Below are 22,308 nucleotides of genomic sequence, written 5' to 3'. Positions count from 1 at the left end.
GGGAGTGTCTGGGCGAACGCTGGGCGTGTTTGTGACGTCAAACCAGGAACGAAAAGGACTGAACTGATCGCAGTGGCAGAGTAAGTATCGAGCTACTCGGAAACTGCAAAGAAATTTCTGATCACTATTCTTTTCGCAATTTTGCGAATCTTTCGTTCGCTATTCTGCAAAGCTAAGATTCACTCCCAGTAGGCGACGGCTTAGTGTGTGCAAAGCTGCTAAAAGCAGCTAGCGAGCGAGCAACTCGGAATGAGGGCCAATGATAACTGCACAATGGCTACGGTACCACTGCATTACATAAAGACGGTGCATACCGGTTTGCAGGTTGTGGGTGGCTCCTCCTTGCACACATGAAGCCGGCAGTGCAGATAAACTATGGGGTTGTTGACAAAGGAAAAGATCTTTGTTTGAAATGTCGCATTGCTGGAGATGCCATTTGTGTGGATGGTGGTGAAGGTGTTTGTCAAAGCACAGCTGAAACACAGAGCACAAACCAATCACAGAGGGGACAGTACGGAAATTTTTATACACAAACCTGAGCAGACTGACTGTAAAACATGTGCCGGTTCCCATACACAGGGCAATCAGAGAGATCCAACCATTCAGCACTGGATCAGGATCTTTCTGAGCCTCTATTGCTGCAGCTCGTGGACAATTAGACAATATCTTGGCACGATTGCAGCATGTATAGACGCGTGTTCACAAGACACAAACAGAAATGTTTTGGGGTTATTTTGTTTTTGCCGTTTTTTGCAGTAAAAGCTGCAATTTTACGAATCGCAAATTTACTAAGGATTCATTTGCATGGAAGTCGCTTGCCAAATGCACTCCAAATCGCAACAAATTACCATCAGTAGCTACACATATCGTCTAAATAACATTGGAATCAGTGGAAATCGCACATTTACTAAGAATTGGCTTTGCAAATGTGCAGAAATTCACACCAAAAACGCATAAAAATCGTACGAATTAAATCAATGCACTGGATTTTTTTTAAGCATAATGAACAAACATAATGAATAGGCAAAAGTAACAATGGGAAATGAGAACCACAAGGACCAATAGATTACCTGTTCTTGATAAAGGGAAAAGACACTGGGTCATTGGAGTTATCGGTGGGGGTTGCCCAGCACTCATTGATGACCACTTTATACTGACTCTCCTCCGTCTTTATCCTGATCTGAACGGTGATGTCGTCAGTGGCTGAGAGGGTGAAGTTGGCAGGGATGGGCTGGTCCCCAATAAACAGCTGAAATTCTGGCCAAAATGATCCGCCACCTTCTAGTTTCTCAATGATGGTGTACAATCTAGCGAAAAGTTTAAATAAGAAATGTGAAGTCAAAGATTTCTGTATCAGTCAGGAGGGGGGTAGTAACATTGGCCTGAGTCTGCGTTGGATTCATACAGCTGCTTTTCCGTACTAATTAATGCTAATGAGAGTATCTGCCCACCTATCCGAGTATCTGTCCATTTTCTATGCTAGAACATACATTATAATGCACCCAGCACGATAACCAAACCTAAGGGAGGCTGGAATGATATACCAAGTTCTCTCAATGGAAGGGTACCACAAATTTGTCCACGTCTGTATGTGTGCACAGGTCATACATGTAGTGGCGATGTACAGTAAATGGCCCTTACAACTTCACATATGAATATGTTGGAAAACGTATACAGATGGGTCCACGGTTATCTTGGCTAGTTTGCTGCGCCTAGGCACAACATGGTTTATTAACAAAAACCATCTATTGTTCTCAGCTGCAATACAATACAGAGAACAAAACAGCAGGGGATTAAGTCATTACAGCAGGGGATTAAGTCCGACTGCCCAGTCTCACTTAATCCTATTAAAGGTCAAGATAAACATGGACCCATCTGTATATTTGTCCAATGCACAGAGTACCCCTGCCCCAACCAATCCTAAGCCTGGAAACACCACACTCCGTCAAAAGCAACAGCAATGTACATTACCCTCCAGCAGGGTTGTATCCGCTTGACCACAGGATGTCGTTCTTGAACACACAACGGATGGTACTGATAGGCTTTGGAGTCATGTGTTGGAATGTTGATGACAGGTCGATGAACAGTGTGGAGTTTACCACCGTATGAGTTGTGTTCTGAAATACAAATGCCATATAATTAGAAAGGAAATAAGAATACAGAGGCCAAGACAAGTGACCCGAGCTACCAGAGGCTGTGTGACCACACACACTATGGGCTAAGTATAATAGCCTATAGTAAGAGATGAAGTGGCTGGAAACATCTGAGCCCCTGTATTGAGGTCCAGCTGTGTCTTCCGTCTTTGCCACTTGGGTCACAAGCTGACAATCTAATCTGGCGAATGGGAAGTAAAGCCTGAGCGCACTCACACTGTAGACATCGGTGTTGCACTCCTTCCAGCCGGCCTGTATTAGGATGAAGATGTCCGTGCTGCAGTTCACAGAGCACTTGGGGCTCCCCAGGAACAGAGACTGGCTGGTGATGGACATCACCTTCAGAAAGTCCTTGTCTATGGCGATTCCGATCTTCCCCATCTCACACACCACCTTGCTGGCATCTTTCAGCGTCAGGCTGGGGGACATCTGGTGGGTCGTCATCTTAGTGCTTATGGGTAACAGAAAGGGGGCACTGGTGGCTTCTATGTGAAACATAAATCATTAACTATTAATTATATAATAATCGCATCCTGAGTCTCTGTGGTATCTCCACTAGATGTCTCTCAGCGGACTTCTCCGTGATCCAGCCCCCAATTTTTTCTATGACTGAGCTCTTGGTATAATCCAACCTTTACTAACAATCACCCTAACTCAGAGGTTCCAAAACTGTGTGCCGTGGCTCCCTGGGGTGCCTCGGGACACTTGCAGGAGTGCCCTGGGTTGGTGGTCCAGGACCAATTCAAATTATTCATGGTCAACGTAATAGGCAAAACCAGTGCTGGTGGCTGCCAGTCATAAAATATGTGGCCAAACAGAAGCAAATCTTGTCCCTCACCACACAATTGACCCTAAGGATGACATATAAACGCTATCTACTTAATGTAATATTTCTTTCTAAATTTCTCAAAAAGAAATTTTTGGCCTAGGGGTGCCGTGAAAAAAATTCTGATATTCTAGGGCGCCTTGATTCAAAAGAGTTTGGAAACCACTGCCCTAACTCCTCATGGGGGAGGTACATCAAACAGAATAAAGAGTCAACTAAACATCTTTGAGGTAGCATTTATGAAGAGAATTCTGTAAAACCGATTGGTTGCTATGGCAACTTCTCCACTGGTCCACTTCGCCTCTCTTTTCACCATTTGATACATTTCCCCTGCCGTCACTGGATGAGGTAGGAATAATGAAACATTGGAAACATTCATACTTGGTCAATGTTTTTGCCATCATTGTTGAGTTTGCAAAGTTTACTCATCGCAGATGGTTTTCTTGAGATGTCTACATGGCTTTGTTCTGACATTTTCTCTACATATGTTACACGTACACACAATTGGTCTAATTCATGTTTGTACGCAATGGCGGTTATCATGCAACAGAGCGATTACTGGCAAACTGCGCATGTGCTGCGATCACAATGCGCATGTGGCAAGGTGCCGCTGCTGTCCCGCTCACAATGATTTCATGGAAAAGTAACGGACAGGAAGTGACTGTTTGGAGGTATTAACAGGGAGTGGTTGGTATAACGCAAGCATGTCATGGCTGTTTTCAGGGCGTGTATGTGGCATCAGTTGTTAGCTTGTACATACAAAAACATGGTGCCAGTCTGCGTAGCCATTGGCCGGCTCTTAGCTCCGATGTTACTCGTCTTTGCATATAGGCTCCAAATGTGTATGCAATTGTGAATGAGTTTGCGATGGCTCCGGTGGGCATCTCTTTCCATTCCTGGGTGGCAGCTTCACTTACTGACATTAGCAGTTCCGCAGCCTAGAAAATCGCAATTGCATTTGTGTCCAAACATGAATTAAGCTCAATATACACATAAGTATGGCTGATGTGAATCCTGCACTACAATAGACAATAAACAACACTGTTCAATACGTTAAGTGGTATTGCAACTTCTTTTTATTTGTTCTCTCTTAAAATATTTTGAACACTATAGTACCCATTTATCAACGAGTGATAAAACTTGGCATATGATAAATGGTGTCCCAACCAATCAACTTACAACTGTAATTTTTCAAACACATGACAGTAGCTGAACACATGACAGTTGGGAGCTGGACACGTGACAGTTGGGAACTGAGCACGTGACAGTTGGGAGCTGAGCACGTGACAGTTGGGAGCTGAGCACGTGACAGTTGGGTGCTGAGCATGTAACAGATGGGAGCTGAGCACCTGACAGTTGGGAGCTGTGCATGTGACAGTTGGGAGCTGAGCACGTGACAGTTGGGAGCTGAGCACGTGACAGTTGGGGGCTGAGCATGTAACAGATGGGAGCTGAGCACCTGACAGTTGGGAGCTGAGCACATGACAGTTGGGAGCTGAGCACATGACAGTTGGGAGCTGAGCACATGACAGTTGGGAGCTGAGCACGTGACAGTTGGGAGCTGGACACGTGACAGTTGGGAGCTGGACACGTGACAGTTGGGAGCTGAGCACGTGACAGTTGGGAGCTGAGCACCTGACAGTTGGGAGCTGAGCACCTGACAGTTGGGAGCTGAGCACCTGACAGTTGGGAGCTGAGCACCTGATAGTTGGGAGCTGGACACATGACAGTTGGGAACTGAGCACGTGACAGTTGGGAGCTGAGCATGTGACAGTTGGGAGCTGAGCACCTGACAGTAGGGAGCTGAGCATGTAACAGATGGGAGCTGAGCACCTGACAGTTGGGAGCTGAGCACATGATAGTTGGGAGCTGAGCATGTGACAGTTGGGAGCTGAGCACCTGACAGTTGGGAGCTGAGCATGTAACAGATGGGAGCTGAGCATGTAACAGATGGGAGCTGAGCACCTGACAGTTGGGAGCTGAGCACATGACAGTTGGGAGCTGAGCATGTAACAGATGGGAGCTGAGCACCTGACAGTTGGGAGCTGAGCACATGACAGTTGGGACCGGGCACATGACAGTTGGGAGCTGGACACATGACAGTTGGGAGCTGGACACATGACAGTTGGGAGCTGAGCACATGACAGTTGGGAGCTGGACACATGACAGTTGGGAGCTGGACACATGACAGTTGGGAGCTGGACACATGACAGTTGGGAGCTGAGCACGTGACAGTTGGGAGTTGAGCACATGATAGTTGGGAGCTGAGCATGTGACAGTTGGGAGCTGAGCACGTGACAGTTGGGTGCTGAGCATGTAACAGATGGGAGCTGAGCACATGACAGTTGGGAGCTGGACACATGACAGTTGGGAGCTGGACACATGACAGTTGGGAGCTGAGCACGTCACAGTTGGGAGCTGAGCACGTGACAGTTGGGAGCTGAGCACGTGACAGTTGGGGGCTGAACATGTAACATATGGGAGCTGAACATGTAACATATGGGAGCTGAGCACCTGACAATTGGGAGCTGAGCACCTGACAGTTGGGAGCTGAGCACGTGACAGTTGGGAGCTGAGCACGTTACAGTTGGGAGCTGGACACGTGACAGTTGGGAGCTGAGCATGTGACAGTTGGGAGCTGAGCACCTGACAGTTGGGAGCTGAGCACCTGACAGTTGGGAGCTAAGCACATGACAGTTGGGAGCTGGACACATGACAGTTGGGAGCTGAGCACATGACAGTTGGGAGCTGAGCACATGACAGTTGGGAGCTGAGCACGTGACAGTTGGGAGCTGAGCATGTAACAGGTGGGAGCTGAGCACCTGACAGTTGGGAGATGAGCATGTAACAGATGGGAGCTGAGCACCTGACAGTTGGGAGCTGAGCACATGACAGTTGGGAGCTGAGCATGTAACAGATGGGAGCTGAGCACCTGACAGTTGGGAGCTGAGCACATGACAGTTGGGACCGGGCACATGACAGTTGGGAGCTGGACACATGACAGTTGGGAGCTGGACACATGACAGTTGGGAGCTGGACACATGACAGTTGGGAGCTGGACACATGACAGTTGGGAGCTGGACATATGACAGTTGGGAGCTGAGCACATGACAGTTGGGAGCTGGACACATGACAGTTGGGAGCTGAGCACGTGACAGTTGGGAGCTGAGCATGTGACAGTTGGGAGCTGAGCACATGACAGTTGGGAGTTGAGCACGTGATAGTTGGGAGCTGAGCATGTGACAGTTGGGAACTGAGCACATGACAGTTGGGAGCTGGACACATGACAGTTGGGAGCTGAGCACGTGACAGTTGGGAGCTGAGCACGTTACAGTTGGGAGCTGGACACGTGACAGTTGGGAGCTGAGCATGTGACAGTTGGGAGCTGAGCACCTGACAGTTGGGAGCTGAGCACCTGACAGTTGGGAGCTAAGCACATGACAGTTGGGAGCTGGACACATGACAGTTGGGAGCTGAGCACATGACAGTTGGGAGCTGAGCACATGACAGTTGGGAGCTGAGCACGTGACAGTTGGGAGCTGAGCATGTAACAGGTGGGAGCTGAGCACCTGACAGTTGGGAGATGAGCATGTAACAGATGGGAGCTGAGCACCTGACAGTTGGGAGCTGAGCACATGACAGTTGGGAGCTGAGCATGTAACAGATGGGAGCTGAGCACCTGACAGTTGGGAGCTGAGCACATGACAGTTGGGACCGGGCACATGACAGTTGGGAGCTGGACACATGACAGTTGGGAGCTGGACACATGACAGTTGGGAGCTGGACACATGACAGTTGGGAGCTGGACACATGACAGTTGGGAGCTGGACATATGACAGTTGGGAGCTGAGCACATGACAGTTGGGAGCTGGACACATGACAGTTGGGAGCTGAGCACGTGACAGTTGGGAGCTGAGCATGTGACAGTTGGGAGCTGAGCACATGACAGTTGGGAGTTGAGCACGTGATAGTTGGGAGCTGAGCATGTGACAGTTGGGAACTGAGCACATGACAGTTGGGAGCTGGACACATGACAGTTGGGAGCTGAGCACGTGACAGTTGGGAGTTGAGCACATGATAGTTGGGAGCTGAGCATGTGACAGTTGGGAGCTGAGCACGTGACAGTTGGGTGCTGAGCATGTAACAGATGGGAGCTGAGCACCTGACAGTTGGGAGCTGAGCACATGACAGTTGGGAGCTGAGCACGTGACAGTTGGGAGCTGAGCACGTGACAGTTGGGAGCTGAGCACGTGACAGTTGGGGGCTGAACATGTAACATATGGGAGCTAAGCACCTGACAATTGGGAGCTGAGCACGTGACAGTTGGAAGCTGAGCACCTGACAGTTGGGAGGTGAGCACGTGACAGTTGGGAGCTGAGCACGTTACAGTTGGGAGCTGGACACGTGACAGTTGGGAGCTGAGCACCTGACAGTTAGCTGAGCACCTGACAGTTGGGAGCTGAGCACGTGACAGTTGGGAGCTGAGCACATGACAGTTGGGAGCTGGACACATGACAGTTGGGAGCTGAGCACATGACAGTTGGGAGCTGAGCACGTGACAGTTGGGAGCTGAGCATGTAACAGATGGGAGCTGAGCACCTGACAGTTGTGAGCTGAGCATGTAACAGATGGGAGCTGAGCACCTGACAGTTGGGAGCTGAGCACATGACAGTTGGGAGCTGAGCATGTAACAGATGGGAGCTGAGCACCTGACAGTTGGGAGCTGAGCACATGACAGTTGGGACCGGGCACATGACAGTTGGGAGCTAGACACATGACAGTTGGGAGCTGGACATATGACAGTTGGGAGCTGAGCACATGACAGTTGGGAGCTGGACACATGACAGTTGGGAGCTGAGCACGTGACAGTTGGGAGTTGAGCACGTGATAGTTGGGAGCTGAGCATGTGACAGTTGGGAACTGAGCACGTGACAGTTGGGAGCTGGACACGTGACAGTTGGGAGCTGAGCACGTGACAGTTGGGAGCTGAGCACGTGACAGTTGGGAGCTGAGCACGTGACAGTTGGGAGCTGAGCACATGACAGTTGGGAGGTGAAAACGTTACAGTTGGGGGCTGAGCATGTAACAGATGGGAGCTGAGCACCTGACAGTTGGGAGCTGAGCACATGATAGTTGAGAGCTGAGTACGTGACAGTTGGGAGCTGAGCGCGTGACGGTTGGGAGCTGAGCACATAACAGTTGGGAGCTGAGCACATGACAGTTGGGAGCTGAGCACGTGACATTTGGGAGCTGAGCATGTAACAGATGGGAGCTGAGCACCTGACAGTTGGGAGCTGAGCACGTGACATTTGGGAGCTGAGCATGTAACAGATGGGAGCTGAGCACGTGACATTTGGTAGCTGAGCACCTGACAGTTGGGAGCTCAGCACGTGACAGTTGGGAGCTGAGCACGTGACAGTTGGGAGCTGAGCACGTGACAGTTGGGAGCTGAGCACGTGACAGTTGGGAGCTGAGCACGTGACAGCTGGGAGCTGAGCACGTGACAGCTGGGAGCTGAGCACGTGACAGTTGGGAGCTGAGCACGTGACAGTTGGGAGCTGAGCATGTAACAGATGGGAGCTGAGCACCTGACAGTTGGGAGCTGAGCACATGACAGTTGGGACCGGGCACATGACAGTTGGGAGCTGGACACATGACAGTTGGGAGCTGGACACATGACAGTTGGGAGCTGGACACATGACAGTTGGGAGCTGGACACATGACAGTTGGGAGCTGGACATATGACAGTTGGGAGCTGAGCACATGACAGTTGGGAGCTGGACACGTGACAGTTGGGAGCTGAGCACGTGACAGTTGGGAGCTGAGCATGTGACAGTTGGGAGCTGAGCACCTGACAGTTGGGAGTTGAGCACGTGATAGTTGGGAGCTGAGCACGTGACAGTTGGGAACTGAGCACATGACAGTTGGGAGCTGGACACATGACAGTTGGGAGCTGAGCACGTGACAGTTGGGAGTTGAGCACATGATAGTTGGGAGCTGAGCATGTGACAGTTGGGAGCTGAGCACGTGACAGTTGGGTGCTGAGCATGTAACAGATGGGAGCTGAGCACCTGACAGTTGGGAGCTGAGCACATGACAGTTGGGAGCTGAGCACGTGACAGTTGGGAGCTGAGCACGTGACAGTTGGGAGCTGAGCACATGACAGTTGGGGGCTGAACATGTAACATATGGGAGCTAAGCACCTGACAATTGGGAGCTGAGCACGTGACAGTTGGAAGCTGAGCACCTGACAGTTGGGAGGTGAGCACGTGACAGTTGGGAGCTGAGCACGTTACAGTTGGGAGCTGGACACGTGACAGTTGGGAGCTGAGCACGTGACAGTTAGCTGAGCACCTGACAGTTGGGAGCTGAGCACGTGACAGTTGGGAGCTGAGCACATGACAGTTGGGAGCTGGACACATGACAGTTGGGAGCTGGACACATGACAGTTGGGAGCTGAGCACGTGACAGTTGGGAGCTGAGCACGTGACAGTTGGGAGCTGAGCATGTAACAGATGGGAGCTGAGCACCTGACAGTTGTGAGCTGAGCATGTAACAGATGGGAGCTGAGCACCTGACAGTTGGGAGCTGAGCACATGACAGTTGGGAGCTGAGCATGTAACAGATGGGAGCTGAGCACCTGACAGTTGGGAGCTGAGCACATGACAGTTGGGACCGGGCACATGACAGTTGGGAGCTAGACACATGACAGTTGGGAGCTGGACATATGACAGTTGGGAGCTGAGCACATGACAGTTGGGAGCTGGACACATGACAGTTGGGAGCTGAGCACGTGACAGTTGGGAGTTGAGCACGTGATAGTTGGGAGCTGAGCATGTGACAGTTGGGAACTGAGCACGTGACAGTTGGGAGCTGGACACGTGACAGTTGGGAGCTGAGCACGTGACAGTTGGGAGCTGAGCACGTGACAGTTGGAAGCTGAGCACATGACAGTTGGGAGCTGGACACATGACAGTTGGGAGCTGGACACATGACAGTTGGGAGCTGGACATATGACAGTTGGGAGCTGAGCACATGACAGTTGGGAGCTGGACACATGACAGTTGGGAGCTGAGCACGTGACAGTTGGGAGCTGAGCATGTGACAGTTGGGAGCTGAGCACATGACAGTTGGGAGTTGAGCACGTGATAGTTGGGAGCTGAGCATGTGACAGTTGGGAACTGAGCACATGACAGTTGGGAGCTGGACACATGACAGTTGGGAGCTGAGCACGTGACAGTTGGGAGTTGAGCACATGATAGTTGGGAGCTGAGCATGTGACAGTTGGGAGCTGAGCACGTGACAGTTGGGTGCTGAGCACGTAACAGATGGGAGCTGAGCACCTGACAGTTGGGAGCTGAGCACGTGACAGTTGGGAGCTGAGCACGTGACAGTTGGGAGCTGAGCACATGACAGTTGGGGGCTGAACATGTAACATATGGGAGCTAAGCACCTGACAATTGGGAGCTGAGCACGTGACAGTTGGAAGCTGAGCACCTGACAGTTGGGAGGTGAGCACGTGACAGTTGGGAGCTGAGCACGTTACAGTTGGGAGCTGGACACGTGACAGGTGGGAGCTGAGCACGTGACAGTTAGCTGAGCACCTGACAGTTGGGAGCTGAGCACGTGACAGTTGGGAGCTGAGCACATGACAGTTGGGAGCTGGACACATGACAGTTGGGAGCTGAGCACATGACAGTTGGGAGCTGAGCACGTGACAGTTGGGAGCTGAGCATGTAACAGATGGGAGCTGAGCACCTGACAGTTGTGAGCTGAGCATGTAACAGATGGGAGCTGAGCACCTGACAGTTGGGAGCTGAGCACATGACAGTTGGGACCGGGCACATGACAGTTGGGAGCTAGACACATGACAGTTGGGAGCTGGACATATGACAGTTGGGAGCTGAGCACATGACAGTTGGGAGCTGGACACATGACAGTTGGGAGCTGAGCACGTGACAGTTGGGAGTTGAGCACGTGATAGTTGGGAGCTGAGCATGTGACAGTTGGGAACTGAGCACGTGACAGTTGGGAGCTGGACACGTGACAGTTGGGAGCTGAGCACGTGACAGTTGGGAGCTGAGCACGTGACAGTTGGAAGCTGAGCACATGACAGTTGGGAGGTGAAAACGTTACAGTTGGGGGCTGAGCATGTAACAGATGGGAGCTGAGCACCTGACAGTTGGGAGCTGAGCACATGATAGTTGAGAGCTGAGTACGTGACAGTTGGGAGCTGAGCGCGTGACGGTTGGGAGCTGAGCACATAACAGTTGGGAGCTGAGCACATGACAGTTGGGAGCTGAGCACGTGACATTTGGGAGCTGAGCATGTAACAGATGGGAGCTGAGCACCTGACAGTTGGGAGCTGAGCACGTGACATTTGGGAGCTGAGCATGTAACAGATGGGAGCTGAGCACGTGACATTTGGTAGCTGAGCACCTGACAGTTGGGAGCTCAGCACGTGACAGTTGGGAGCTGAGCACGTGACAGTTGGGAGCTGAGCACGTGACAGTTGGGAGCTGAGCACGTGACAGTTGGGAGCTGAGCACGTGACAGCTGGGAGCTGAGCACGTGACAGCTGGGAGCTGAGCACGTGACAGTTGGGAGCTGAGCACGTGACAGTTGGGAGCTGAGCACGTGACAGCTGGGAGCTGAGCACATGACATTTGGGAGCTGAGCACATGACAGTTGGGAGCTGGACACATGACAGTTGGGAGCTGAGCACATGACAGTTGGGAGCTGAGCACATGACAGTTGGGAGCTGAACACATGACAGTTGGGAGCTGGACACGTGACAGTTGGGAGCTGGACACGTGACAGTTGGAAGCTGAGCACATGACAGTTGGGAGCTGAGCACATGACAGTTGGGAGCTGGACACATGACAGTTGAGAGCTGGACACATGACAGTTGGGAGCTGAGCACATGACAGTTGGGAGCCGAGCACATGACAGTTGGGAGCCGAGCACATGACAGTTGGGAGCCGAGCACATGACAGTTGGGAGCCGAGCACATGACAGTTGGGAGCTGAGCACATGACAGTTGAGAGCTGGACACATGACAGTTGGGAGCTGAGCACATGACAGTTGGGAGCCGAGCACATGACAGTTGAGAGCTGAGCACATGACAATTGGGAGCTGGACACATGACAGTTGGGAGATGATTGACTGGAGCTACATTTATCTTTCATAACAAGTTTTATCACTTCTTGATAAATGGGCCACTATGTCTAAAGCTGGCTGTGGAGAAACATCAGTAAAATATACTTACAAAGGTATATTGTGATGTCTGCCCAGCTGACTGACTGCTAAGACACTTTGGGGGTAATTCTGAGTTGATCGCAGCAGGAACTTTGGGGGTCATTCCGAGTTGTTCGTTCGTTATATTTTTCTGGCAACGGAGCGATTAGTCGCAAATGCGCATGCGCAATGTCCGCAGTGCGACTGCGCCAAGTAAATTTGCTATGCAGTTAGGTATTTTACTCACGGCATTACGAGGTTTTTTCTTCGTTCTGGTGATAGTAATGTGATTGACAGGAAGTGGGTGTTTCTGGGCGGAAACTGGCCGTTTTATGGGTGTGTGCGAAAAAACGCTACAGTTTCTGGGAAAAACGCGGGAGTGGCTAGAGAAACGGAGGAGTGTCTGGGCGAACGCTGGGTGTGTTTGTGACGTCAAACCAGGAACGACAAGCACTGAACTGATCGCAGATGCCGAGTAAGTCTGGAGCTACTCAGAAACTGCTAAGAAGTGTCTATTCGCAATTCTGCTAATCTTTCGTTCGCAATTTTGATAAGCTAAGATTCACTCCCAGTAGGCGGCGGCTTAGCGTGTGCAAAGCTGCTAAAAGCAGCTTGCGAGCGAACAACTCGGAATGAGGGCCCTTGTTAGCAGTTGGGCAAAACCATGTGCACTGCAGGGGAGGCAGATGTAACATGTGCAGAGAGAGTTAGATTTGTGTGGGTTATTTTGTTTCTGTGCAGGGTAAATACTGGCTGCTTTATTTTTACACTGCAATTTAGATTGCAGATTGAACACACCACACCCAAATCTAACTCTCTCTGCACATGTTATATCTGCCCCCCCTGTAGTGCACATGGTTTTGCCTAACTGCTAAAAAAAATCCTGCTGTGATCAACTTGGAATTACCCCCATTGTGGGGTATTCAATTGTTTGAAAAGTCAGTTGGACGTCCGTTTTTTCCTATCTAATAGACAGGAAAAAACAGACACCCAACCGACTTTTCAAACAATTGAATATCCCTATTATGTCACCTTCCCACATATCTGGCCATACAGGGCCTGATTCAGAGATCGGCGCAGCTGCATCCACTCTAGCACCTGTTGGTGGAGTTGTGGGTGCAATAATATGCATATGCCAGTTTCCGCCTTCTCCTTATGCACTAGCGTGTGACTAAATGTGCAAGCCCCGAGACACCCATTTTCTACACCCCTGTACACAGTAGTACAACCAGCAGTACTATACAGTCCACCATTGGTGCACCATCACACTTCTCCGTCACAACATGGCCACTGTGGATGCGGCTCTGAACCTGGGATCACAGCTGCTTTCACTGACATGCCCACAATACTCCCATTACACACCCACAAAACAGACTTTATCTTGTTCCCTTCAGGCCACCTCCCAGCACTGCCCCAGGAACGCCCTTTGCTTTGCCTCTCAAGTTCAAATACCCAGCTGCCTTGTAATGCAGAAATAGGGGAACGACCTGTGAAAACTATGAACGTATCATACCAACAGCAAAATACATACCGACATTGGAAACTGTAGACATTCCTGGAAAAGAACATGAAATGTTGCTGGTTGCTGTATGTGCTGTTGTCACAGAGACCACTGGGCTGATGCCCTTATCCTTAGTGGATGAGTGAATTGTTCCGTGCTCGGTAACAGAGTGGACAGTGCTGCTGATCGCAACTGAAGGTTTTTGCACAGCTGTACTGCGATCTATAGAGTCGTTTGCACTTAACACAGTCTTGTGGGTAGTTGGGTGTATGGGAATATGTTCTGTTGAGTTCTCTGGAGTGGAAGGAGCTGCTGATAATGTTACAGCTGTACTGGATACAGAATGGCTTGTACTGAGACCTGCGGATACAAGCGCAGTGGTTGTAACATGATTTGCTAGAGTTGTTGCTCCCTGGAAGATCGTGCTTGTTTCTGTGGCCGCAGCTGTTGTAGTTGTGGTTGCAGAAAGTATCAGAGATGTTTCTGTGGCAGCTGTTGCTACAGTTGTGGTTGCAGAAAGTATCAGAGGTGTTTCTGTGGCGACTGCTGTTAGAGTTGTGGTTGCAGAGATTGTCGGGGGTGATGTATCTATAGGGCTTGTAGTATATACGTCATTCCCGGGACCTGCGCTTGTCCAAGGTGGGCTTGATGGGCTCATTAGACCTGTGGAGAACATATGAACTCCCAGTAAGAATAAAATAATTGATTGAGAAGGTATAAGAGAATCTTAGTAAAATATTTCATGACTGTGCGGAGAAAAAAAATTACTTATTTTTTCTTTTAAATCAATAAATAATTCGTCGATTTGTATATCATTGTTTTAGTTTTTGCTGCCCTCTGGTGGTAAAATAAGTAACTGTCAATCTACCTACTTGTGAGTGGGAAAGTGCAGCCAATAGTTGCACTCTGCAAAATGAAGAAACTGATTTGTTTTAATACTTTTCAAATGTAAGGTAGAAGAAAAATGAAACCAGTATTTCATTTTAGAACATACTCTATGCACGCCAGAGAGAGATATAGGTAATTTTACTTCATGGTTGTCCAATTATTATGTTTGAACAAGTCCTACAGTTTGTTTACTTCATTCCTTTCTTCCTCTATCAAATTCACCTCCGGCTGACATTACACTGCATAAATACACCTAAGCAGAATGCCCGGCCACTGCCATATTAAAGGCCTGATTGTGAGCTACACGCAGTCCGCATATAATGCCAATGTTCACGTGAGTGATTATTTGCCACTGCGCATGCGTGAAAATTTCTGAAATCTACTGCGCAGCGTTTCCCATAGGTTACACACAAAAGTGCTGCTGCCATTGGTAAGGAATGTTGTGGAAAAGTGATGGGCGCCCCTGGGCAGTGACTATGAGGTGTGTAGAAATGCACGTAACGTGGTCCATTCAGTGGGCGTGTTATGGGAACGTTGCAGGCGTGCTAATGCAAGCGGCTTAGTTCCCGGACATACAGCTGTAGGCATAGCAGGCCATAAAGCTGGTGCAGGTTTCACTGGTGCAGCTACTGGTTGTGTATAAAGATGTTCCAACTGGTATTACAGTGCGTATGGATACTAAAAGTGGGCATCTAACAGCACGCACAGTCAGCGAACCTATGTGTACAATGGGCCAAATTCAGATTTATACACAAACATGATGGTTTATATACAATCTAATGGTGGGGAAACTGCACATGTGCAGTACGGGTCCTGCGTGATCGCTCTTAGTCCCCCCCATTAGCTGCAGCATTATTGACTGTGACCATCGATGATTATGATGGTGATCCAATGCAATATCTCAGTATTATACAACATCCAGCAGTTTGTTGTGCTGTGGCCCAGTCACGGGCCACAGCACAAGACTGCCCCCAGACCCAGTCTCGGAAGTACATGGTAACAACAGATTAATAATCGAGGTGGCATAAGAAAAAAAAATAACTAGTAACACCACATAATGTAAGAAAGGTGAAAGTCCAAATCCTGTTCAAGCTCCGGTTCTAACTTTCAGCTTCAGATGACATGCTCAAGATGCAGGCGTTAATATGGCAGGCCAGCCTGGATGCAGGCTTTCAAATAATTCACTTCTGTAGGGAAAGCGGGGTCAGCAGGTACAGGGCAAGGGTGGTGGTGGTGAAGGGGGTGTTTGAGCAATTTGTTCAACAAGTTAATTAATGGCAGGAGAAGTTGCAGCCTCGCATTTGCAAAACAAACTTTGAACTATTTGAACTATTCTTGAAATGAAAAGTTTTAGGTATGGAAGATGGCATAAATGTACAGTAGTCTTTTCAGTGACCGCGTCTCCCCAATGTCGCGTCGATGCCCATAAAATGCAGCGAACATGCCCCGTCGCAGCCCCCGCCAGGACTTAGATTGTAATGCGTGCAACGGCGTGTGCGCAGAAGTGCGGAAATCACCAAATAGCGATTTCTGCACTTCAACGTTCTATGCTGAATCAGCCCCTAAGTCTCTTGTTGGCCTATTGCAGTGTGCTGGGGAAATTTGTTTTTTCATGTCTAAATTATCCCTCCCTTGCATGCATCTATGATGGACCAATATACTGATTTGAGCAACTTCCATTCTGTGTATCACTGTTCTGTTAGGCATGAATATAATCAGTAGCTGGATGGTATGCTGTTCCTTGTAGTACCATACAGGGTGATTTGGGGTGCTTCCAGGTGAGTTGGCTCTCAATTTAGAAATACATACATGCATGACACAAAGTAGGTGATATTATCAGGAAGCATAGGACCACCGAAGCGGAGATGCCTTGCTGTGGCTGGCGGCTTACCATGGGCCGGATGTGAGGAAGTCTGAGTTGACCGGAGGTGCGGGTTACCAGCCGAACTCGGAAGTTGTTTTAAAGCGGCAATCATTTACAAGGCATGGTCCAAGTTCGGCAGGGAACCCGCACCTTGGGCCAACTCGTACTTCATTACTTCCGTATGTTTGCAAATTTATGTAACTGAGATCTCTGCATTACTATTATCATATAGGATGTATGTCTTGCAGGGCCAACATTATAATGAGCATCTTATACAAGGGAAGTAACAAAGAGAAGATATTGTAATGCAAATAGCAGACTTGTCCTAATCCACATTAGAAAATAGGAGACATTTCCAAGCTACAGGGTTCCATATATGTGAATTGATGGTGTCATATCTGTATGTAGGATTGCTACAATCAGCCTGGGTCTATTTGGAAGATGAAAGTGGCCGGCTGTAGTGGTGGAAACTGTATAAATTCCAAAATATATTTATAGAAGTCAGGGAGAGTGATATTGCCACTTTTAACCTAGTAGGCTCCTGTCCCCAAATAACAGCCTACATCAAGTTTCTGTCGCTAAGAACTAACTGGATGTCTGCATCAGCCCCGCCCACTGCGAGTATGACCATGTGACTTGCACGCGCCTTGTGATTTCTGCAACTTCCTGCGCTGACCCCCTATACCTCCCTTCTGCTTTAACGCTTCACAATTCCAATCTCTAATGTAATCCCTCTAGAAGATAAATACATGTAATTAATCACTAATTGGTCCAATAATTAAGTGTTTATATTATATAAATTACAAATTAGTAATATTCCAAATATTGAAAGATGTCATTGAAAGTGAGCAGAGAATGGCCCCAGGAATCCCTACGCCTGCGGCTCCAGCCTATGCTGCCTTTCCACATATCCAGGCTGGAAGCAGGATGGTAAAAGCTGTGACCTGAGAGAGGGCTTTGTGGAAAATGCCAATATATATTATACTGTATGGAAATACTTTGTCAGGTATCTAATACTGTATTTCCAAATTCAGTTCTCTCTGTGCTTATCTTAGAGAAGAGCCCCCTCACCCTCACAAGTCCTCCCAGGTCTGCTGGGGTCCCCATCCACATATGATGTGTGACATTCGCAGGTGTATGACCCATCCAGGTTCTTGCAGTCTGCGTGCAGGTGACAGTCGTTATCTGACGGTGACAGGCACTCGTTGAAATCTGCAACAAATGAACACATCAATAAGCCTAGTGCAGCGTAACAATGTAATTCCTAATAAAATACTCTGGTCATGCTAGGGAGGCGTCTTCTGCGGTTCAGATACGTTTCTAAAAATAATTGAAGGTTTGTTGAAACTGTACAGTATACATCACTGCAAAGGTAAAGGTGTATACATTTGTCTCATGTGTCACTGACAAGTGACACATGAGACAAATCTAACAAGTGCAGAAGGATGGTTCTTTCTGTCTATCTCGCTATCTATCTATCTATCTATCTATCTATCTATCTATCTATCTATCTATCTATCTGTCTATCTATCTATCTATCTATCTGTCTGTCTGTCTGTCTGTCTGTCTATCTATCTATCTATCTATCCATCTACAGTAGCCATCTACAGTATATATCTATCTATCTATCTATCTATCTCTCTCTCTATCTACAGTAGCCATCACCAGTATCTATCTATCTATCTATCTATCTATCTATCTATCTGCAGTAGCCATCTACAGTATGTATCTATCTATCTATCTGCAGTAGCCATCTACAATATCTATCTATCTATCTATCTATCTATCTACAGTAGCCATCTACAGTATCTATCTATCTATCTATCTATCTATCTATCTGCAGTAGCCATCTACAGTATCTATCTATCTACAGTAGCCATCTACAGTATCTATCTATCTATCTATCTGCAGTAGCCATCTACAGTATCTATCTATCTATCTATCTATCTGCAGTAGCCATCTACAGTATCTATCTATCTATCTATCTACAGTAGCCATCTACAGTATCTATCTATCTATCTGCAGTAGCCATCTACAGTATCTATCTATCTATCTATCTGCAGTAGCCATCTACAGTATCTATCTATCTATCTATCTATCTATCTGCAGTAGCAATCTACAGTATCTATCTATCTATCTATCTATCTATCTATCCATCTACAGTAGCCATCTACAGTATGTATCTATCTATCTATCTATCGTAGCCATCTACAGTATCTACAGTATCTATCTATCTATCTATCTATCTGCAGTAGCCATCTACAGTATGTATCTATCTATCTATCTATCTATCTATCTGCAGTAGCCATCTACAATATCTATCTATCTATCTGCAGTAGCCATCTACAATATCTATCTATCTATCTATCTATCTACAGTAGCCATCTACAGTATCTATCTATCTATCTATCTATCTATCTATCTATCTATCTATCTGCAGTAGCCATCTACAGTATCTATCTATCTATCTATCTATCTACAGTAGCCATCTACAGTATCTATCTATCTATCTATCTATCTATCTGCAGTAGCCATCTACAGTATCTATCTATCTATCTATCTATCTATCTACAGTAGCCATCTACAGTATCTATCTATCTATCTATCTGCAGTAGCCATCTACAGTATCTATCTATCTATCTATCTACAGTAGCCATCTACAGTATCTATCTATCTTTCTATCTATCTATCTATCTATCTATCTATCTATCTATCTGCAGTAGCCATCTACAGTATCTATCTATCTATCTATCTATCTATCTATCTATCTATCTATCTATCTGCAGTAGCCATCTACAGTATCTATCTATCTATCTATCTATCTATCTATCTATCTATCTATCTGCAGTAGCAATCTACAGTATCTATCTATCTATCTATCTATCTATCCATCCATCTACAGTAGCCATCTACAGTATGTATCTATCTATCTATCTATCTATCTATCGTAGCCATCTACAGTATCTATCTATCTATCTATCTATCTGCAGTAGCCATCTACAGTATGTATCTATCTATCTATCTGCAGTAGCCATCTACAATATCTATCTATCTATCTATCTACAGTAGCCATCTACAGTATCTATCTATCTATCTATCTATCTGCAGTAGCCATCTACAGTATCTATCTATCTATCTATCTATCTATCTATCTATCTACAGTAGCCATCTACAGTATCTATCTATCTATCTATCTATCTATCTATCTGCAGTAGCCATCTACAGTATCTATCTATCTATCTATCTATCTATCTATCTATCTGCAGTAGCCATCTACAGTATCTATCTATCTATCTATCTATCTATCTATCTATCTACAGTAGCCATCTACAGTATCTATCTATCTATCTATCTATCTGCAGTAGCCATCTACAGTATGTATCTATCTATCTATCTATCTGCAGTAGCCATCTACAATATCTATCTATCTATCTATCTACAGTAGCCATCTACAGTATCTATCTATCTATCTATCTATCTATCTATCTATCTGCAGTAGCCATCTACAGTATCTATCTATCTATCTATCTACAGTAGCCATCTACAGTATCTATCTATCTATCTATCTATCTATCTATATATCTATCTGCAGTAGCCATCTACAGTATCTATCTATCTATCTATCTATCTGCAGTAGCCATCTACAGTATCTATCTATCTATCTATCTATCTATCTACAGTAGCCATCTACAGTATCTATCTATCTATCTATCTATCTATCTGCAGTAGCCATCTACAGTATCTATCTATCTATCTATCTATCTATCTATCTATCTATCTATCTACAGTAGCCATCTACAGTATCTATCTATCTATCTATCTATCTATCTATCTGCAGTAGCCATCTACAGTATCTATCTATCTATCTATCTATCTGCAGTAGCCATCTACAGTATCTATCTATCTATCTATCTATCTGCAGTAGCAATCTACAGTATCTATCTATCTATCTATCTATCTATCCATCTACAGTAGCCATCTACAGTATGTATCTATCTATCTATCTATCTATCTATCTATCTATCTATCTATCGTAGCCATCTACAGTATCTATCTATCTATCTATCTATCTGCAGTAGCCATCTACAGTATGTATCTATCTATCTATCTGCAGTAGCCATCTACAATATCTATCTATCTATCTATCTATCTATCTATCTATCTATCTATCTACAGTAGCCATCTACAGTATCTATCTATCTATCTATCTATCTATCTATCTGCAGTAGCCATCTACAGTATCTATCTATCTATCTATCTATCTATCTATCTACAGTAGCCATCTACAGTATCTATCTATCTATCTATCTATCTATCTGCAGTAGCCATCTACAGTATCTATCTATCTATCTATCTATCTATCTGCAGTAGCCATCTACAGTATCTATCTATCTATCTATCTATCTACAGTAGCCATCTACAGTATCTATCTATCTATCTGCAGTAGCCATCTACAGTATCTATCTATCTATCTATCTATCTATCTATCTATCTATCTGCAGTAGCCATCTACAGTATCTATCTATCTATCTATCTGCAGTAGCAATCTACAGTATCTATCTATCTATCTATCTATCTATCTATCTATCTCTAGTAGCCATCTACAGTATCTATCTATCTATCTATCTATCTACAGTAGCCATCTACAGTATCTATCTATCTTTCTATCTACAGTAGCCATCTACAGTATCTATCTATCTATCTATCTGCAGTAGCCATCTACAGTATCTATCTATCTATCTATCTATCTATCTGCAGTAGCCATCTACAGTATCTATCTATCTATCTATCTATCTATCCATCTACAGTAGCCATCTACAGTATGTATCTATCTATCTATCTATCTATCGTAGCCATCTACAGTATCTACAGTATCTATCTATCTATCTATAGTAGCCATCTACAGTATCTATCTATCTATCTATCTATCTATCTATCTACAGTAGCCATCTACAGTATAGTAACATAGTAACATAGTTTCTGAGGTTGAAAATAGATAATTTGTCCATCGTGTTCAATCTGTTAGTGATCTCCTACACTGAGATATTTTTAAGACTAAAGGTGTGTACACACGGTAAGATATTTTCTTCCGATTCTGACTATATAGTCAGAATCGGAAGAAAAGATAGTGCAGATCGCAAGGTGACAGTCACCTTGCGATCCCGATCCGATGCCGATGCGCGGCCCCGCGCGGTCGGCATCGGCAGAAAAAATAGGCTGTGCAGGCAAGTCAATCCTGGCTATCTCTATAGAAGAGATAGTCAGGATTGACATCGCACATAGCCAGCATCGCAAGCACACTCATTATGTGCTTGCGATACTGGCTAAGTGCCGACCCGGCCCCCTGTCGCACGGTGAGAATCGGATAAGTCCGAATCTCACCGTGTGTATGCACCCTAATTTTAACTGTGGTGAATGTTTAGGCGTAAACTAAAATACTACTTTTTTTTATTTCTATAGTACATGATTTACCCACCATAACCCTCTATATCCTTATCCATTAGGACTTTATCTAGCCCATTCTTAAAAGTAAAGACTGAATCCGCCATTACTACTCTCTCAGAGAGGGAATTCCAAATACTGTATTGTCCTTAATGTGAAGAAACCTTTCCGTTCCTGTGTGCGAAATCTCCTCTCCTCTAACCTAAGCAGGTGGTCACGTGACCTTTTTGATGATCTTACCAAAAACAAATCCCCCAGTAGCTCTGAGTATTGACCCCTTATATATTTGTAAATGTTAATCATGTCCCCTCCTAATCTCCTTTTTTCCAGTGTAAACATGCCTAGCCTAGCAAGCCATTCCTCATATTCTAGCGTCTCCATTGGTCGCCCGCCTCTG

The 22,308-nt window shown here is 46.4% G+C and overlaps 1 protein-coding gene across 1 annotated transcript in view; it reads right to left on the bottom strand.

The window, feature by feature from the left end:
* The window catches only part of UMODL1 (uromodulin like 1), a 105,755-nt gene that overhangs the window by 9,413 nt on the left and 74,034 nt on the right, over positions 1 to 22,308 (bottom strand). The window contains exons 11-16 of the mRNA XM_063956687.1: positions 17,541 to 17,681; positions 13,748 to 14,380; positions 2,370 to 2,638; positions 1,972 to 2,117; positions 1,071 to 1,307; positions 315 to 474 (exon numbers count right to left, since the gene is read on the bottom strand). Coding sequence (XP_063812757.1) covers positions 315 to 474; positions 1,071 to 1,307; positions 1,972 to 2,117; positions 2,370 to 2,638; positions 13,748 to 14,380; positions 17,541 to 17,681 — 1,586 coding nt within the window. The remainder of the gene's footprint in view (positions 1 to 314; positions 475 to 1,070; positions 1,308 to 1,971; positions 2,118 to 2,369; positions 2,639 to 13,747; positions 14,381 to 17,540; positions 17,682 to 22,308) is intronic.

Source organism: Pseudophryne corroboree, chromosome 2 (assembly GCF_028390025.1).
Source record: "Pseudophryne corroboree isolate aPseCor3 chromosome 2, aPseCor3.hap2, whole genome shotgun sequence".
NCBI classification, from domain to species: domain Eukaryota; kingdom Metazoa; phylum Chordata; class Amphibia; order Anura; family Myobatrachidae; genus Pseudophryne; species Pseudophryne corroboree.
This window is presented reverse-complemented; position numbering and strand designations above follow the sequence as displayed.